We start from the raw sequence: 20,808 nt of genomic DNA, 5'->3' as shown, positions 1-20,808 counted from the left end.
CTTGTAAAGCCACTCAGGAGAGTTGCCAGTGAACTACTCCTAAGCATACATCCTTCAGGGACTGCTTTAATAATTTTTTTTTTTTAATTTGCAGCACATTTTGTGAAAATTACTGAAAATGTGCTGAAGCCAGACTTTGAAACATAAAGCTAGACTTTAAAAGCTTACATTTTGTTTATCTCATAAAATCTTCCTTCATATATGTCCCCAAAATACACCTTTGTCTAATCTCAGTTTAGCCTAACTCAAGTTGAAGCATTGACTGCATGGATTCCATTTATATATCACCAATTTAGGCTTTGTTCATGTGTGTCCTTAAATCCCTGGGATGGGGGAGAAGTTAAAGTAAATTGCAACTTATGAAAAAGAACTGAGGACATTTTAAACTGCAAAACTATAAAAAATAAATTTGTTGACAGAAGGAACAAAGAAGGTTCTGAACTTAGCAACCAATGAAAAATTACCGTTCGTATGATTTACGACAGAAATTTTCTCCTCTTGTCCAGCTCTTCCAGGGAGAAAGCTCTCACCAACCCCTCTCCTGGGCCTTCAGCCCTTCTCCCACCAGAACCGGAAGCACAACCGACTCCCTGGAGGAGAAATCAATGGGCTGCTAATTTGAACTTGAGATTGTGAGGAGGAAGCAACAGAACTCCAGGGAGGATGAAAAGAGGAGTGGGGGAGGCAAAGGGCTAAGAATGCCTAGTAGACAATGGAAGGGAGGGAGACTCAAGGAGAGAAGCTTTCAGATGTCCATCCGGGTGGACTCAGTGTGTAGGAGGCGACTGAAGATGCATAATGGAGAGCCACCTTGCAGCACCCTCTGCACTTGTGATCTTGATTGTCTAAACCTAAGAATTTTCTCTCTACTAAGGAGCAGTGTTTAACCTTTTCAGGGCATAGTTAAGGGATTACAGCTGGATGCTTTAAGGCTCTGATCTTTTGGTGCAAAATGAGGCAAATCCATGCAAATGAAGACCTGGCAGTTTTTCTTGGACTCTTCTGATTTCAGCTTCTTAATGTGCACATTCTCAGCATTCTCAGGAAAGTCTCGTGGGACCTTCCAATCACAGAGTCAAATTCTCACTGTTTTATTATGATGCCTTTGAGAATCAACAAAAATAAAACTTTACCCTCTCTTAAAAAATGCTTAGGACACATTTTTCAACTCTAGAAAGATGTTTAATTTAGGGCCAATGCCAAAAACACGCAACTCCAAAACTAAGATGAACCTGAGGTTATGAAAGCTTTGCCCTTTTAAAAGGAACCGTAAGGATGGGTATGTAGATGAATATATATGTGTGGTGCGCGGGGTGGGGAAGAGAACCTTAGTTTTTCAGTTCTGTTTTCTGACAATACGTCATTACCAGTATTTGGTGGAGTAACTGGCACATGGTGTCATTCAAAACCATTTGTGAAATAAGTTAATCTCTTCAAAGAATCTCAAGTTTACAAACTGTTCTGCCTGCAGAACCATCTCTTTTCTGTAAATTGCCAGAATTTATGGGGTAGAAGAAGGAAGATGAGTCGGTGAAAAGGTCAAAGAAGCCAGAGAGTAAAGGCTAAGAAATTAAGGGGAGTCAAGGAGTGAAGGACTAACCAGTGTCCATTGGATCTGGGAATTTCTAGGCCTCAGGGCACAGCAGTGTGGGTACAACAGCATGATGATTAAGAGACAGGATTCTGGAGTCAGACTTCCTGAGTTCAAGTCTCAGCTCCACTCTTTACACTGTATGAAGTAATTGGGTGGCTTTCTCTTCACCTCAGTTTTCCGTCTGTGAAATGAGGATACAGATGTAACAGAATTGATACAAGGACTCTATAAGCTAACTTTCAGCCCAGGAGGAATTCTTGTTTCTTTTCTTTCTTTTAAATAAATTTATTTATTTTATTTATTTAATAAATAAAATTTATTTATTAATTTTGGTTGGGTTGGGTCTCTGTTGCTGCACGCGGGCTTTCTCTAGTTGTGGCAAGTGGGGGGCTACTCTTCGTTGTGGTGCGCGGGCTTCTCATTGGGGTGGCTTCTCTTGTTGCGGAGCATGGGCTCTAGGCGCACGGGCTTCAGTAGTTGTGGCACATGGGCTCAGTAGTTGTGGCTTGCGGGCTCTAGAATGCAGTCTCAGTAGTTGTGGCGCACGGGTTTAGTTGCTCTGAGGCATGTGGGATCTTCCCGGACCAGGGATTGAACTCGTGTCCCCTGCATTGGCAGGCGGATTTTTTTTTTTTTTTTTTTTCCCCAGTACACGGGCCTCTCGCTGTTGTGGCCTCTCTCGTTGCAGAGCACAGGCTCCGGATGTGCAGGCTCAGCAGCCATGGCTCACGGGCCTAGCCGCTCTGCGGCATGTGGGGTCTTCCCGGACCGGGGCATGAACCCGTGTCCCCTGCATTGGCAGGCGGACTCTCAACCACTGCGCCACCAGGGAAGCCTGGCGGGCGGATTTTTAACCACTGCGCCACCAGGGAAGTCCCGGAATGCTTGTTTCAAATGCTATTTTCTGGGGAATTGAGGGCTTTTGGTGAAAATTAATGCAGTCTAGTCATGGTTTAGATAGTCCAATCAGTGTTACTAGCTAGAGTTGTGATCCTAAGTGACTTCTTTTAATTTTTTTGCCTTTTTCCTCATTTGTTAAATAAAATAATAAAATCTGTTTCTTGAAGCTTATGAGATATGTACTGGAAGATTTTTACAAGATAAAAAGAAAGTACAACAAAAATATGTGAAAGTATTATTATTTTTAAATTCAAACACTTTCATCATTCTTTGCATGTGTATTCCCATGAATTCCAGGGAACTACAACATCTGATGTCTGAAGCTTCTGGCAAGGGTTTACCTTCTTGAGTATCTCCACAAGGAGAGGAAGTAAATCATTTCAATTTTTTAAAAGGAGAACTTCATACTAAAGGCAAAAAGCCTTCTGGCTTCCAATCAGCTGTTTCTCTCTTTGGTCAGCCTCCTCCTTCCATCTCCATTCTCGACTAAGTGGTCAGATGAGAAGGGTGATGAGGTGAGGAAAGTGCCTAACGAGGGTTCCCCAAACTATAACCCTGGGTATCTCAGGTATCTATCTATTAAACCCTGAAGTCTGAGGATGACAAATCCCACTGTAAGGGAACAGAACTTAGCTCAGCTGTCAAGGTGCTTGAGTTAATTTCAAAAATAGACTTAGTATGTATAAAATTTTGTTTTAACCATGGCACAGTATCAAGGGATGTTTAAATCTGGAGACGTTTTTTGTTACTCCCTGTCCTGAATAAGGTGAGCACTATCTTCATATAATAGAATGGTGTACGTTCTGTCAGCTTCTTAGAGCATGTTTCTGCATTTTCCCAGCGTTATGGAGAATATTCATTGATTACTTTAATCAGTTTTTAAAAATTCACAATTTCCCCTTCTTCTTTGTTAAGACGAATTAGGTAACACACACACACACACACATACATGGGCACACACACAATGGGATTTTTAAATTCCTTATACTTGTTTTGGAACAGCATTTACCACTCGTATTATTTTTAAAGTTTTGTACCACCATTCAGATAAGTTTTAAGGCAAGCAGAAGGCTAATTTTAAAATATGTTTCATATGGGTCTGTTTTGCATAGTAGGATCATCTGAATAAATCTTCCTTTGAGACATTCCTTCCATTTATCTCTTTGTTTCTACAACAGCCAGCTTGTTCTTCACCTACAGGAGGGCTAACTTGACTTTTCCAGGGACCTTCAATTATTTCTAGATGTTGGGCAAAATACAAGACTGAGATCACCATGATTTTCAAAAGTTCCTCATCTCTTACATTTGTCCTTTATCTTTCAAATGCTATGTTCATCATTATGTTTGATAGAGTGACGTAAGTTGGAAGTTATCCTATATTCACTTTTATGTTCAGATTTCACAGTTTGCTAAATATAAACCTATTTTTCCTCCTTTCATTGCCAATGTCCCCAACATCAATGGCTCAGTTCTTGATGTTTTGTGTTACTTCCTGAGACTTACTGAATTCTCAGATATGAAGACACTTTTCTGAACATATTCTCAGTGTGGGTTTCTCAGTGGTGGAGTAGAGAATCCTCATCTGTGCTGCCTTCAGCAGCTGTGTAAATACAGCTGGAAACTTGCAAGTGGACAGCGTTGATTGTAAATTGGTTTCCTTATGTGTTTTGGAATGCTGTTCTGAGAACCATGAACCCTGAATTTCAGATGAGTTTCCATCGCTACAACTTTCATATACATATTTAATATTACTTTCTGGGTTTGGACAAAGCCTTGCCCTTAGTGGACATGTTACTTCTTTAGGCTTAGGCTCCTTCTTGGACTTTTTATTTTACAATATCCTAAAACTCATGACAAACAGAAATATTACAGATCCTTTAGTCTTCTGGATGTTTGGGGTAAGGCAGGTGTATTAGCCTACTAGGGTTCCCATAACAAAATACCACAGACTGGGTGTCTTAAACAACAGAAATTTATTTTCTAACAAATCTGGAGATTGGGGTGTCAGCAGAGTTGGTTTCTTTCAAGCTTATCTCCTTGGCTGGTAGATGTCCATCTTCTCCCAGCATCTTCACGGGGTCTTTCCTTTGTGCCTGTGTCTTAATCTCCTTCTTATAAGGACACCAGTCACATTGGATTAGGGCCTACCCTCATGAGTCATCTTACCTTAATCATCTCTTTAAAGACCCTATCTCCAAATATAGTCACATTCTGAAATACTGGGGGTCAGGACTTGAATATATGAATTTTGGAGGGGACACAATTCAGCCTATCATAGGAAGGAAGCAGGAGGAAAAGGGAGGTAGTGATAAGAAAATTACTCAAAGTTTGCTGTTGGAGTATTGAGTGTATGAGTTCTACACTCAACAGGTACAAAACTGAACTTATCATCACCTCCTTCTCCTCCCAAATCCACTCTTCTTGTGTTTTCTGTTTCAGGAGGGACCATCGTCATCTAAGCAGTCACAGAGCCAGAAACCTGGAATCCTCTTGGGCTCTCTTCTCCAGCTAATCCCTGTTACTCTATTAAACCCCTAATGAGTCCTGCAATTCTGCCTTGGAACGTATCTTGACTCCTTCCCTCATCTCCTTTCCCATGGTCTCTACCTTAATTTGGGCTATTTATAATTACTCACCTGGATTACTGTAATAATCCCCTAATTCATCTTATTTCCTCAATTCTGCCCTTTCTCCCTACTAAAATTCATCCTCCAAACTGCTCTAAGAGTAGTCTTTCTAGGAAAAAAAAAATCTGGTCATGTCACTTTCAGATTGAATTTCTTTAATGGTTCCACATTGCTTTAAGCATAGAATTCAAATTTCTTAGCTCTAACATGCAATATAATTCTTTCCCTTCAGTCTGATGGTCACATGCTTATTTCTGGGTGAGCATTATTAGACCCAGGCAATCCAATATGCTGATTGGCTAAAATAATTAGGATCTACTCCTTAGGGTCATCTTCCCTGGAATCATGGGCTGGATGGGGGAAAGATGGGGCCCAGGACAAAAATCAGGGTTTCACTAAGAATGTGGAGGAGGAAAGAGACAGTGGGTGTCAGGCAGGTAACCAGTAATGTCTTCAGTCTGTTCCTTCACGGAATTCGCAGCCCAGTGGTGAAGACAGAAAAATAAAGGCAAAGTTACAGTGCAGTGTGATAAGGACAATTGTAGAGTTTTGCGCAGGGTGCACAGTAAGCATGAAGGCTCCTTTGTAAATTAGACCAGGGCTTCAAAGAAAGTTTCCTAAAGGAGGTGATACACAACCCAAATTTGTGAAAAATGAGCAAGAGTTAACACATTGAAGAAGAGGAAAGAGGCATTGTGGCAGCAGGAACAGCAAGTGAAAAGGCCCAAGAGTCATGCAAGAGTCACTGGGGAGCCACACATCATTTGGGTTGACCAGAGAGGAACTATATATGTCATATAAGTTTTATTCTATAAAGTTTCCGATAATACTTCTGTTGTATTCTATAAAGCTACTGTGTATGTACTGCTAACTAAAGGCCAAACACGGTATGCAATTCCACTTAATACAGCACTCTGGGGTTAGAATGTAAACCCCAACCGAAAGATGAAGAAACTCAGACTAAAAGGCTAAAGAACTTATACAGGGTCATATAGACCTGGCTCTAACCATTTTTATACACAACTTTTCACTTAGAATTCAACCTCATGAAACTTGTTACCTCAAGCAATGACATAGGCTGAAAACAAATAGAATTGTAGGAATATACATTTGGATATATTTGAGAACCAGGTATCTAAGAGAGATTGAAGGAAAACCCTGTTTCTAAAGTATAACTTCTCTTTTTGACCAAGTCCTCTGATGGACTATTCTTTGGCATACATGTCAGGGATAGAACACAACGGTCAGTTTCTGACGCAGGGTTCTTCTGTCACCTGGCTGTCACCAGTCAGCGATCACATTTCTTAGCTCATGATCTGCCCCCGTCTCCGCTGGAATGTCTCTTTCCCCCTTCTTCAATTTGCTGCCTTTTGTTCATTCTTCACAGATTCAGTTTAAGCATCACTTCCTTTAGGAAACTTTCTTTGAACCCCTGGTCTGGTTAAGAAAGGAGGCTTTGTGTTCACAGTGTACCCTGTGTAGAACTCTACAACTGTCCTTATCACAATGCACTGTAACTTTGGCTTTGATTGTTTCCCTACCCCCTCACTGCAGTCTGTACAGTCTAAGATAAGGACATTGCGTTCTTCTTTTTCCTCTTTCCTAAGAAAACCTCAGTTTTGTTCAGGTCTCTGTCCCTCCTGCATGTGGTCCACATAGCTCAAGAAAGGCTACCTCTTTCCTCTCACGAATGGATCTTGTTGTTTAAGCCAGTGATTCTCAACCAGAGGTAAGTTTTCCCCTCCAAGGAACATTTGACAATGTGTGGACACATATTTGGTTGGCACAGCCAAGGCTTGCTCCAGGCATCCACTTGGTAGAGGCCAGAGATGCTGCTAAACATCCTACAATGAACGGGGCGGCCCCCTATCGCCTCCCCACTGGGCCCCTGGGCCCCATCAAAGAGTCATCTGGCCCCAAACAACAAAATACTACTGAGGTTGAGGCACTCTGGTTTAAGTCAGTGTTTGTGTGACTTTGTTTCCTGATCGTTAATGGTCTAGGGATGAATATGAACCATACGGATGCAGGGGACTGATATACCATGAATGGGAAAAAGATGGGATGATAAAGCTAGAAAGCTGGATTGTGGTTACATTGTGGCGAATTTTAAGTGGAAGACTAAGTATGGTCTTTGTATTGTAATGGAGCAGGGAGTAAGTGCTGGGATTGAAAAGTATTTCAGGAGAGTAGGTCTACCATGTCACCCGCAGGATAGATGGGAGTGGGACGGAGCATGACAGCCAGGAGCGCCTGAGACAGCTATTGTTACATTTCCTGAGTGAGGTGACATGGTGGGTGGTCCTATTTAGGTCCCTAGTGGTTAGTGTAGTCTCCTACACCTAGAGGGACTCAAGAATGTTTCTTGAATAGTTGGTTTGCAACTGTTTTCTGGAACACAGTAAATAGATTATGATTCTGACCCAGTGTTCTTTTTTTTTTTTTTTTAACATCTTTATTGGGGTATAATTGCTTTACAATGGTGTGTTAGTTTCTGCTTTATAACGAAGTGAATCAGTTATACATATACATATGTTCCCATATCTCTTCCCTCTTGCGTCTCCCTCCCTCCCACCCTCCCTATCCCACCCCTCCAGGCTGTCACAAAGCACCGAGCCAATATCCCTGTGCCATGCGGCTGCTTCCCACTAGCTATCTACGTTACTACATTTGTTAGTGTGTATATGTCCATGACTCTCTCTCGCCCCGTCACAGCTCACCCCTCCCCCTCCCCATAACCTCAAGTCCGTTCTCTAGGAGGTCTGCGTCTTTATTCCTGCCTTACCCCTAGGTTCTTCATGACATTTTTTTTTCTTAAATTCCATATATATGTGTTAGCATACGGTATTTGTCTTTTTCTTTCTGACTTACTTCACTGTGTATGACAGACTCTAGGTCTATCCACCTCATTACAAATAGCTCAATTTCGTTTCTTTTTATGGCTGAGTAATATTCCATTGTATATATGTGCCACATCTTCTTTATCCATTCATCCGATGATGGGCACTTAGGTTGTTTCCATCTCCGGGCTATTGTAAATAGAGCTGCAATGAACATTTTGGTACATGACTCTTTTTGAATTTCGGTTTTCTCAGGGTATATGCCCAGTAGTGGGATTGCTGGGTCATATGGTAGTTCTATTTGTAGTTTTTTAAGGAACCTCCATACTGTTCTCCATAGTGGCTGAACCAATTCACATTCCCACCAGCAGTGCAAGAGGGTTCCCTTTTCTCCACACCCTCTCCAGCATTTATTGTTTCGAGATTTTTTGATGATGGCCATTCTGACTGGTGTGAGATGATATCTCATTGTAGTTTTGATTTGCATTTCTCTAATGATAAATGATGTTGAGCATTCTTTCATGTGTTTGTTGGCAGTCTGTATATCTTCTTTGGAGAAATGTCTGTTTAGGTCTTCTGCCCATTTTTGGATTGGGTTGTTTGTTTTTTTGTTATTGAGCTGCATGAGCTGCTTGTAAATTTTGGAAATTAATCCTTTGTCGGTTGCTTCATTTGCAAATATTTTCTCCCATTCTGAGGGTTGTCTTTTGGTCTTGTTTATGGTTTCCTTTGCTGTGCAAAAGCTTTGAAGTTTCATTAGGTCCCATTTGTTTATTTTTGTTTTTATTTCCATTACTCTAGGAGGTGGGTCAGAAAGAATCTTGCTGTGATTTATGTCATAGAGTGTTCTGCCTATGTTTTCCTCTAAGAGTTTGATAGTTTCTGGCCTTATATTTAGGTCTTTAATCCATTTTGAGCTTATTTTTGTGTATGGTGTTAGGGAGTGATCTAATCTCATACTTTTACATGTACCTGTCCAGTTTTCCCAGCACCACTTATTGAAGAGGCTGTCCTTTCTCCACTGTACATTCCTGCCACCTTTATCAAAGATAAGGTGTCCATATGTGCATGGGTTTATCTCTGGGCTTTCTATCCTGTTCCATTGATCTATCTTTCTGTTTTTGTGCCAGTACCATACCGTCTTGATAACTGTAGCTTTGTAGTATAGTCTGAAGTCAGGGAGCCTGATTCCTCCAGTTCCTTTTTTTGTTCTCAAGATTGCTTTGGCTATTCGGGGTCTTTTTGACCCAGTGTTCTTATTACTTAAAAGATCTGTGTCACCTAGATGTCTGTGATTACACGTGGAGAAAAAATAAAGTTTAATAAATTCCAAATTTCCCTGTATTTTGAAAGGACATCATCTTAGGTAAATTTTGCATAAACACTAAAGGCAGTTTGTGTGTATGTGTGTGTGTGTGTGTGTGTGTAGAAATGTTTTCTTGTAGAAGTATCTTTTGAGCATACTTTCCTGGGATAGATTTTTGGTACATGTGGCAGTGCCCTGTTGGGTTTCGAGTCTGACTCTGAGGTGAATGCCCAAGATCTCAATGTTGGGGTACACTTTACCAGCTTCCTGGGGCTTCAGACGTGCAGAGGCAGCCCCCAGGCTTCTGCCCTATCCCACTGCCCCGTTTACTCGGCAGACCTGCCTTCCATCACTTTCCTGTCTGGTGAACACTGGCCCTGAAGGCATTAGGGAAGTTCACTGAGACTTGTTTTTTCCCTTTGTTCCTAGTAATGGTTCCAAGGTAAGTTTTTTTTGGCAGGAAAACGACTGTGATGTTTTAGATTAATTCAGGGAAGCTCCTAGTGGACCCCTTAAACATCGCACCCACTGGCAGCCTAATCAGTACTTGCTGCTTTGGTAGTGTGCAAGGACATCTATAGTCCTGGCAATAAGCTTACAGAGAATTTATTCTTTATAATTGAGTGTAAAACATTGCTTTTTAAGGTGTGCTTTTCTGTACTCAAAAAAACTTAAGACTAAAAAACAAGACATTCTATAAATACATGTTTAATAACTTAGTTTTGTAAGTCCACCCCCCCTTTCCTTTTGATTGTTATAATGGAAAACATTGCTTTCAGTGATTAGAAGTAAAATGTTGATGGCAAATTTAAAAGACATTACGATCCTTTATATCTTTTTTCTCTTGGCAAAGCAATTTAATTAGGAAATAATCTTGTCCTCTAACATCTGACAATTACCATAAAATTATATCCCACTTGGTTGGCAACGAAACCAGTTTGTTCAAATTTGTAGCAAAATTTTGAGCTTTTACATTACTGTGAGAAGACAGTCAGATTTTAAATTAGAAAGATGAGGTTTAAAAAAAAATCAGAAATGCAAAGAACCGCTTTTAAAACGCAATCTCCAATTTTCAGAAGTATGATTTCAGTGGGGCTGAGAGTGGGGAACCTAGTAAATCCTTCAGGGAAGGAGAAGGGAGCACCTGGGGAGGGTGCTGATCACATCAGAGCTCAGCTCTTGCTGCCTGTGCACGCGTGTGACTGTGTGCACGCAGGCGTGTGTGTGTATGTGTGTGCCTGCGTGTGTGCGCGCGCGCAGCCACAGGGCCGCTGGGGTGCTCGGGCCGCGGGCTTCCTCGCGGCCGGGAACGGGGCGCGCGTCCCCGGCTGGGCAGACCCGGGTCGTGCGCAAACGCATGCAACGCCGGCTCTTTGTGTGTCTGTGTGGCTCCGCGCCGCCGCGGGCACCATTTTCTGCTCGGCTCGGGACAGGCACATAAAAGGGAAGGCGGCTGCCGCCCGTCGCCGTCCTCTTTCCCTCAGATGCCCTCTGCTGCAGGTTTATTATTACAGTACGGGCCGCGCCGCCTCTCCCCGCGGCCTTGGCCAGCCGCCGGGCTATGCAGCGCCCTGGCCGCCTTCACGCTTGGCTCGCCCCCAAACCGCCTCCTCCGCCTCCTTATTTGTCTGAAAAGCAACCGCACGTCGAGGCGAAGAAGCCCGCCGGGGCAACAGAGGCCGGGCCGGCGTGAGTGCGCGCCGCGCTGCGGGGGGCGGGGCCGGGGCGGCGCGCCTGTCTGCGGGCCCCTTTGTCCCCCAGGCCCGGGCCAGCGCAGTGGGGGCAGCGGGGTGCCCGGGGTGCCGAGGGCCGGGGCGCGCGCTCGTTGGCCGCTCGCCGACCGGGCCCCGAGTCGCCGATTCCTGCCGAGTAAGCAGTCTGGCTCCGCCGCGGCAGCACAGTGGCAGCAAGGCTGGGGCGCTGGCGCCGCACCAGCCCATCAGAATTAGCTCATTGTTCACTAGCACACTAGCAGCAGAGAGAGGGAGAGAGAAAGAAACTGACTCTTAGAGAAAGAGACACACTCTTGGAGAGAGAGAGAGCGCGAGGCAGGGAGACCTTCCCCTCCTTTTTCCAAGGCTGCACTTCTTGGAAGTGAAGCTGGTTTGGGTTTTGTTTCCCTTCCCCCTCCTCCCTCCTCTTCCTCCACCCCTTTTCCCTCCCCCTGCCCCCTCTCCCCATCCCCCAGCTGTCTTTCTAGCATGATACCCTTTTTCATCCACATTTGTGTTTCAGGTGTAGAGAGGAGAGAGTGAACAGGGAGCGGGGCTTTTGTCTGTAAGTATATGCCATTCCCATCCCCGGCCGGGAGCGCTGCTTTCTCTTTTGTGTCGATTTCTTTCCGTTGCTCTTAGCTGGACCCTTCAACCCTGCAGAGTTCATGCTTCTTCCCTCTTAATTTTAAAGAGCTGAAGCGTGTACTTGGAGAAATTCTGGCATTTTGGGTCCTACTGCATTAAGGCTGGAATTTAACTTGGGCTTTTTTTTAAAAAATGCACAAGTTAAGAGGGAGAATTCTTTTGCGAAGGGGTGGGGTTTTTTGCTTGTTGGTGTGGTTAATTTTTGTTCTTCTTGCTCATAAAGCATTGTTAGGAACTGTTTTGTTTCTTTTCATGAGATGCACTTTGGTGCATGCAAGCCTCCCCCCCCCCCCAGCCTTTTATAAAATGAATTTGTATCCCTCCATCCTTAGACTTTATTACTCTTTCAAAGCTGCTGTCGCCTCCTGGGGTCTTTCCAGGCATTCGATCTTGCAACACTTTTTTTTCTCCTGCATTTTCTTATAAAGCAGTTGAACTTCAGGGGAGGGAGGGCTTAAAAATAACTGACTGCTTTTTGCTTGATGATGATAATAATCTCATTTGCATTTATATGTATCTGTAATACCATTATAGGAAAACTCGAAGAGCTTAAGATACCCTGTTAGAGAACTTTTAGTTTCTCCATTCATCTTAATTTTTGTCTTAACTTATGTTAACAAAAGAACTGTGTTCTGATGATACAAAGGTTGAGAGGAAAATCACTGCAGCATGTACATTAATGTTTATTTGGTTTAGGGAGAAGGGCATAATGGTGTATATGCCTGACTTTTCCCCCTCAGTGTAGTTTTTTTTTTTTTTTTTTTTTTTTTTTTAAGCACGGAAGGTTATGTAATGCAGTGCCATTTCCAAAAATATCCACTCTGAGGCATTACACTACGCGGTGGAAGGCTGATTCCTATTCTGCTGTCTTGATTGCAAATATACTGCCAGTAGTATGTCTGGGAACAAAGAGCAGCCAGAAAACAATCTATTTTTATCACTTGGTTCTACTTTTAAGTTTGAACTCCTGCAATTTAAAGATGAACCCAACATAAGAATAGCCCAGGACTCTGGGAAGCTAGGTACCAGGGATTCCTTTGTCCCCTATTTAAGCCTACAGACCGATTGAAAAGCTCTTTCAGAAGCCCCAGTGGTTACAATAATTTGCATGTAACTTAGCTTAACCACAGAAAATGGTTATTTGTCTGTAGCCTCTAAACAGGCTTTCTCATTTGCTGACCTGTGGTGTGGCAATTTGTCTACTGTATTTAAACATATTTTGCAGGTTGGTTGGTCTCCTTGGACTGAAGAGAGGGAGGGTGCAAGGCCAAGACTGTTAAGGATTCTCAAAATGGTAAGCATTGGTCATCAGAGGAGATTCTCAGTTGCTTCTTATTAGTCTTTATTCCATATAAATATCAACCACCCACCTTCATCCTGCTTGAACCCTCCATTGTTCCTACCCCATCTGACCTTTCAAAGGTTCTGTCTCTAGCCTGGGGAGCTTTGCAGTACAGCAATTTATATGAACTGGATGTGGTGAATTAGGGATTAGGTCTTTTGATTTTCAATCATTTTGAATAGAAAACTGAAATTCCTCTTTAAGAAGTGGCGATTTATTTAACTCCAACAACAGAAACCATTCTGTTCTTTAAGAAGAGTGATATGTTGTGACATGCGTGGAAGAGGTGGCAGCAGTAGGGCTCAAACAAAGCAATGAGTCTTCTGTTAGAGATAGCCAGAACTTATCCCCCAAAATAGGAGTCTGTGTCCAGCTAATCCAACAGCTATAGAATCTGCTGTCTTTAAAAGCAATATATACATAGAGCATGGACTTTTATATTAATACACTGTCTATTGTATCTCTAACATAATTAGTGTTTTTTTGTTGTTGTTGATTTATAACTTCATTTATGAGAGATATCTGCTCAGTTTTAGAAGATAAGCATGTTATCCTCTAAATGAAAGTGTAACTATTTCTGACAAGCATTATGATCCACAGAGGAGGAAGTTAAGTGTTTGATGACTGATTAGAGAAATAGATGAAATACACGTTATAAACAGTTGAATAAGTGTATTAATTTTCTTTGAAAAATTTCCTCTATGGAAATAAAGTTGAACTGAAAAATAGAACAGAAATGTCATGAAACTTTTCACTTAAGTACAGCATGTCCTCCTGCAGATGTTTATGCTCTTTAAAACACCTCTTTGCCACTTAGAGTGTGTGATTTCCAAATTTAGTTTTCATTTTTTCTTTTAAACGAGGGAGGAATTTAATGAATCAAAATTGAATCCGATGTACTTGATATTTTCTTTGAGAACAATCCAAGTATAAGCTTCCAACGAGAAAAATGAACCAGAAGCAGTTAAATGAATTCTGTTTGAATTCTGTTAATAAGTAAGCTCTTATTTTTTGTGTGTGCCTCACCTGTAATTTCAACAGGTGGGTGTCAAAGCACCTAATCAAATAGATCTTGTTTGGACATAGATTGAAAATTACCAAATTAAGGAACGTAAGGTTGGAGGCAAAAGGGATGAACAGAAAATTAAACTAATCAGTAGGTTTTGTGCAAATGGTTCCTAACTCCATATTAAATTCCTAACTAGCCATTGTCATAGAGTTCTAGGACGGTAATAAAATAAACTGCTGCAAAGTATTTTTGTTTATTTAATTATCTTTTACTGTGACTGGCCACATCATCATGTCTTATAGCTCTTTATCCCAGAACCTTACCCTTTGTGTCACCATAGATAGACCATGAAGATTCATATGTGTTGTGATATGTCAGGTGACCAGTTTGGTTGAACATCAATTTGACCACTGACTCTGCCAAAACTAGCCCTATAGATCAGACTCAAAGAGTAAATATCATGTTTCCATAGTAGTGAGCCGAGTGAGCTTTGTGGAAGGCAAGCATGTGTGCCAAAGCCGAGAATGAAAGTTGGAACGATTTGCATGCCGAAGAGCAAATTCGAGTTATTACTACATGTTGTCAATTTCTCACAGTTGTCGTTTATGTATGGTGGCAGAATGAGAAATCACAATTTGTTGCTCTTGGAAGGATTTTGAGTCATGGAAAAATTCTCACAACTTTTTGGTGATCCTTTCATCAAGATGTCAGTCCCTTTTGGCACAAGCCCATTGCCTGAAATGAAACCACCGACAGTTATTGTCCGTGGGTGATTCCAAGTAACTTTCTAGCAATTCTCTTATTCCAGGAGGTCTGAGGTCTTCAAAGTCTTTTCACATTCTAATGTAAAAAAAAAAGTTTCGATTGTGTTTTTTTTAAAACTGATATTAGAGGGGTCTTATACCTCCTTTTCTCCTTTTTGGAAAAATGAAGTTATTTTCTTTCCTTGATTAAAACAGATTACTTTGCTGATCTGTGTAACTGGCTTTTTAAAGACTTAGCCCGTATACAGTAGAAACTAGTACTAGGGAAGCAATAGCGTTAACACCTGGCCACCTCTAGAAAATATACAAACATGCCTTTTCTGTTAAATGTGTATTTCCATTTACATAATTTAAAACATTAAAGAGGATCTAATTTCAGTGTATTTGAGCTGCTTAGTAAAGGGCCTATTCCAAATACAAATTTATAGTCAGCTCATTCCAGAGTAAGAAATTAACTAGTAGACTCCAGAATTCAAAACAGAGTGATTCAATATTTAGACATTTGACATACCCTAAAGTGATGTTTCACAACGATAATTTGAAGGCACTAAAGAATACTAATGTGCCTTTTGCATTACCAAAAAAATACAACTGCTTTGTTGACACTACAAGGCTTTAATCACATTGTATTCTGTGTAGGGGACCCTTTGGGCACAACTCCAGGGGGCACCATTTACATAGACTACAGTTCATCTGGGGTTGTGCCTTTTAGGAGGACTGTTAAAAGTTTTAATTTTGAGTGTGGTTTGCCTTATCTTAGTTTTCTAGAATTTTTTTTAAATAACTCATCCCTCAGCTTTTTCAGTTTTCTAGTAAACATACGTTTTTCTAGTCCCCACCCCACCCCCTTCTTTGCAATTAACAAGATATTGTGAGTCTGCAGAAATCTTCTGCATTCCTTTAATTTATATTTGGCTTTTTGTTAAATTTAATTTCTAAGATTATATTTTTATATGGGTCCTTGGTTTTTACTTAGCTGTTTTATTTTAAAGGTACTTGCTTCAGGTACATCACTGAGAAGAAAATACTTCAGAATGAGCAGATGGGTCTTATTGAATAGTTTGAAAAACTAAATTATTTAATTCAATGTCAAGAGTAAGTCCTTATTTTCAACATGACTACCCTCTGTGCTGTAAACTTGCCTCCAAGTATGGATGTGCCATGGATTCACAGTGGCATAAGCATGGGCTCATTATGTTTTAACAGAGACCTAGGAATTGGAACAATTTTAGATTCTCTCTAAGACCGATGCTGAGCTTTTCAAAAAGATGAGTTGACTCCATTGTACCATTCATAGAGCTCTGCTTTCTGTACAGTCTGTGAAGTGGCATTCATGGGCTTACAAGGAGACTCTTTCAATAATCTCTCCATTAACATAAGGTTTCCTTGTTTGAAGAAAAATACAAAGATTGCGGAGGGATGAGGTCCTGTTGGTAGCTGTGCCGTTGGGTTTTGGAATGTAAATTTACAAGTTGCTTAGTGATTCTTGATTGTGGAGATGCTGAAAAGTACCTAGGAGGGTAATTTTAGATGGTACTATCTTCTCTTTCACCAGGCCTTCTAGCACACTGTGAGGGGAGAATTAGGAATTGTTTAGGGAATGAGGACAGTAGGGATGGTCTATCTGGGTTTAGCCCCAGTCCTGCTTCCTCTTGAACTAAATAGATATTTCAGGCAGGAGAAGATATTTAAGCAGAAATCTTGGAATAAACAGTTATTTAAAGCACCATTCTATTATTTTGTTTGTTTGTTTCTTCTATTTTAACCTGATGCAATCCTTAAAAACTGGCATGTAAATCAGATCTTCATAAATACACTGAAGGAATTCACTTTATTTTAAACCCTAAGATGAATACTTTAAAATCAGAAAATACACTTCTAAAATATGAATACTTTAGTAAGCCAAATGAGTAACCTCCAGATTATGAGTCTTATACATCCTGTTCACTTACATTGGACCAACTGGGAGCCTTGGAGTGAAGTACTGTGGCCTCCTTGCGCTTGCACATATTTTTTTAAATGCTGTTTCTGGCTGGAAAGTCTTTTAAGGTCTTATTCTCACAACCAAAGTGAAGTGGAGGGTTGAGATAATTATCTGAATAATTATGCTTAAAACAAAAAAAAAAGTTGATTTTTGTCTGATTCATCTTGGCTATTCAAAATGTTGCTGGAGTGAGGTAGGAGTGGGAGGGATTTGCCTGAATTATCTGAATAATTCCTTTCTTATTCAGGAAAAAACTAGCAGTAAGGAAATCTTACCAGCAAATCCAATTTGAGTATACCAGAAAATATATTGCATGTACATGGACTGTGTCATCTTAGTTGATGAAGATACATTTAAAAAATTCTAATTTTAAACCACTCCTTTGCTTTGTACTGGAAAACAGGTTAACCATAAATCTCAGCCCACAGCTGTAGAAATTATGGTTACTAAAAATATTACTTATTGGTTCTAAATTTATCTGAAATGGGTATTTCTGGACATGTTTTGCACCTAAGGACAGCTTCAAGAATCTCTCATCTCAGTGGTTTAAAAAACAGCAGTGATCCTGAAACTGATCTACTAGCACATGACAGTATTAGCAGCTCTAATGGTTTGGGACTTAAGCATTAGCATGGCTCTCAACTAAATTCTAAATATCAATTCAGTTATTAGTAGCAGTGACATGGTATTAACCTAGTGTAACACTAGATTATACTCTCTTGCATTATTTGTTAGTTGGACCACATACATTTCTTTCACTGACCAGCTAAATTATAGGCTCCCAGAGGGTTTATAAACTTCATATATAGTGCTTAATAAAGTATTAAATATATGTTAGAAGCTCAGTAAATATTTGGCTATACATGCTAATACCTATTAAGTTGGACTTTCAAAAAATTCATCATTAATGACTTAATCTTGTTTAGTTTTGGTGGACTAGAAGTAATTTGTATCCTTCCATTCTTCTAAAGAGCTAGGAAGTTGAAGTGAGTGTAATTTTAGTTTCCACAGCAAATTATTTTCCTTCCCCCCCTTTTCTTTTTTAATGTACCTCAATGGCATATTGATTGTTTTTAATAAATTTATTTTATTTTATTTTTTTTGGCCACGTTGGGTCTTCGTTGCTGCAGGTGGGCTTTCTCTAGTTGCAGTGAGCAGGGGCTACTCTTTGTTGCGGTGCGCAGGCTTCTCACTGAAGTGGCTTCTCTTGTTGCGGAGCATGGGCTCTAGGCACGCGAGCTTCAGTAGTTGTGGCACACAGGCTCAGTAGTTGTGGCTTGTGGGCTCTAGAACGCAGGCTCAGTAGTTGTGGCGCATGGGCTTAGTTGCTCCGCGGCATGTGGGATCTTCCCAGACTGGGGCTTGAACCCGTGTCCCCTGCATTAGCAGGCAGATTCTTAACCACTGCACCACCAGGGAGATCATCTATTATTTATTAACAGGAGAAAAAAAATGTGCTTAAGCCATAAAGCCACTTGCCCAAAAAGAATGGCTTGCAATTGCTCACCTTTACCAGCATTTAGAACCACACTCTGAACAACCTGGTACGATGCTAGTTCTCCAGGTTTGATCTAGCTGTGGTACTCAAAACTCACAGCAGCTTCTCCTGCAGTCCTAAAAATCCCCTCTGGGATCCAGGAGGACCTTTGCTCCCAGTTTTGGAACTTTAAAGAGTCTTTACTTATTTCCAGTATAATCTCATTCTGTGATATTATGAAAGTGGTCCCAAGAAAACAAAGATGCCATGTCTGAAAGTACTGAAGAAAATGAGAAGAGTAAAAAAAAAAAAAAAGAAAAGAAAATGAGAAGAGTTAGCAGTAGGGTTATGCATATATTCCCATGTCAGCTGAACAAGTTGTTGTTGTTGTTGTTGTTGTTGAGCATTTTCTTTATGCTTAGTTCTTTGCATTATGGAAAGTGCACAGTTGGCCAGTGGCCTCAGTGGATTTATATTTTAGTTGTGGCAAGAAGACTAATATGCATGACAAACTTAAACATTGTCGTGCAGTATAATCTAGTGCTAAATTGTAAAATGCAGAAGAGTGGTATTATTGGGGACTGGGGATTATAGGCAAAAACTTTTTTTTAAGGAGGTAGAAATTCAGCTAGACCCAGAGATGACAAATGTATGGCATGTGTGCCACCACTGACTCCTGCTATATACCTGTGGCAGACATTGCTAATCAGTGTCTTGACGCTCATTATTATTATTCACCCTGAATATGATTTCCCAATCCTCACAATCTTGTTCTATTAACAACTGATTGGAGTCGGCACAAAATTTGAAACTTAGAAGCTCCTTGAGAGCAGGTACTATGCCTTCTTAAGATTTTTAGGGCTTAGCATCAATCCTTAATAAATATTGAGTGAATGAAGAATTAAGAATATTCCGGTAGATTTAGTTGAGAGAAAAGCATATTTCTCATAAAAGAAAAGTATGCTTACAGGAGTGAGCATAATGCGTTTTTACTACAGTAGGGAATGTCCTCCTCCCTGTTTAGGGCCTCTGTGCTCTCGAAGACAGACCTCACACACTCGACCTAGAGGTTGAGGACTTGATGTGCTGAGCCAGAGGAAGCCACTGAGCGGGCATCTTGGAGATGGCCCGAGGCTCTCACTCAGGTTCCAGCCTGTCTCAGGTTCTTTGCGTTTTGATTGTGCCCAACAGAAAAGGGCACACACACTCACATACACCTTCTGATTGATTGTACGCTTAATTTACTGCTGCCTCTCACTCTCTTTGGGTCAGGGTGGAGTGGTGGAAAAGAAAGAAGGTCCCTAGCTGGAAGGAATTGGGAAGGGAGCATACGCTTAACCTCTTTCTTGGGAGAAGGTGGCAGCACTTCCACTGGTAAATGCCAGAGGGTTCGTCAGTGTCCACTTGGCCAGAGAGGGTGTTGCTGCCGTGCCAGCTGCATGAAAGGCGGCCCCATGCGTCCCTTCTGTGAGGCTAACTGGGTGTAGCCATGTGCTAATCAGTTGTAACCACACGCACCCAGCTGGTTCTCTCTCTCTACTTCTTCCTGATTAGCCAGATGTACGTATTCAGAGTTCAAGCCAACACTTACATCACCATAATAAAATTGTTTACAATTTGAGGCCTACAGGCTGTTACTAATTTAGTCAGTAGTCTAGTGACCATCATAAGGGAATCTTGTCACATGATACACAAAAGTTGGGGAAAGCCAAGACCAAGAAGGATTTTTCTGGAAACAGCACAGACTCAGAAGGCATCAGCTGCAAGGTTTTCAATATGAAACAATTTTACCAGCTCCTTTGGCCCCTTCAGATGAGGTTGGACTCATCCCCTAAGTCTCTCAGTAAGTGACATAGGTAAGCACTGTTCCTTGAATTCCTTAAGCCTACTCCCACCTCATACTTTCAAGTATTTTTTTTCAACTTCGGTGTTTAAACCTTCATAAGTTTAATTTCTGTGGCTGGGCAGCCATGCCAGGAACTATGTGAACTCATCTTTTATTTCTAGCTACTATAGCATATATTTTCTTAGAGGGACCAGGCCACTTGTTATTCTGAACACGCCCCAGGAGGCCCTCCCTCTGTGCCTTTGCTTACTCAGTCCTAGAAAGAATGCTCCTCCTGACAAAATAAAGCTCTTCTTCCAGACTGAATTTAAATGACAACTCCTCCATGAAACTCACCCCAGGACATCCAGCAGGGATGATCTCATGCTCCTCTGTACACTCATCACACAACAGTCTTCTTGTAGCTGGCTTCTTTCTGCATGCTTTTCTACCCTCCAAGATTGTAAACTTGAAACACGAACACTGACCACTAGTAAGTGAACATCAGGCCTCTTTTTATGATAGCAGTTGAGGCTGTGTTGCCTCATTTTTCTCCTTTTCCTCTACCAGGATGGTGAGTTCAGATGTGGGAAAGTTTCGTCATTGAGAGGACACTCTAGAACAGCTAGTGAAGTTGATTGGCATTCTTTTCCTACAAAGTAGAAAGAACCCCTAACCTTCATGGACCTTAGAATAGATTGCACCTCCATGAACCACTCTGACCACTGCTCCAATACCCGTGTAGGAACTGGCACACTCTTAGTAATCGATAAATGTCTG

At 41.2% G+C, this 20,808-nt stretch overlaps 1 protein-coding gene across 2 annotated transcripts in view; it reads left to right on the top strand.

The window, feature by feature from the left end:
- The first annotated feature begins 11,469 nt into the window (after positions 1–11,469).
- NREP (neuronal regeneration related protein) overlaps positions 11,470–20,808 on the top strand; it is a 28,718-nt gene continuing 19,379 nt past the window's right edge. The window contains exons 1-2 of one of the 2 annotated variants that reach the window (XM_082837351.1): positions 11,470–11,544; positions 12,853–12,921. In XM_082837351.1, the coding sequence (XP_082693477.1) occupies positions 12,919–12,921 (3 nt within the window). In that variant the 5' untranslated portion in view covers positions 11,470–11,544; positions 12,853–12,918. Of the gene's footprint in view, positions 11,545–12,851; positions 12,922–20,808 lie in introns of those variants that run through there. The other variant, XM_082837352.1, reaches the window with a different exon arrangement.

Source organism: Leucopleurus acutus, assembly GCF_964270905.1.
Source record: "Leucopleurus acutus genome assembly, chromosome: 3".
In the NCBI taxonomy this organism is placed as follows: Eukaryota; Metazoa; Chordata; class Mammalia; order Artiodactyla; family Delphinidae; genus Leucopleurus; species Leucopleurus acutus.
Note: the sequence above shows the minus strand (reverse complement) of the source record. Positions and strands in the feature narration are given on the sequence as shown.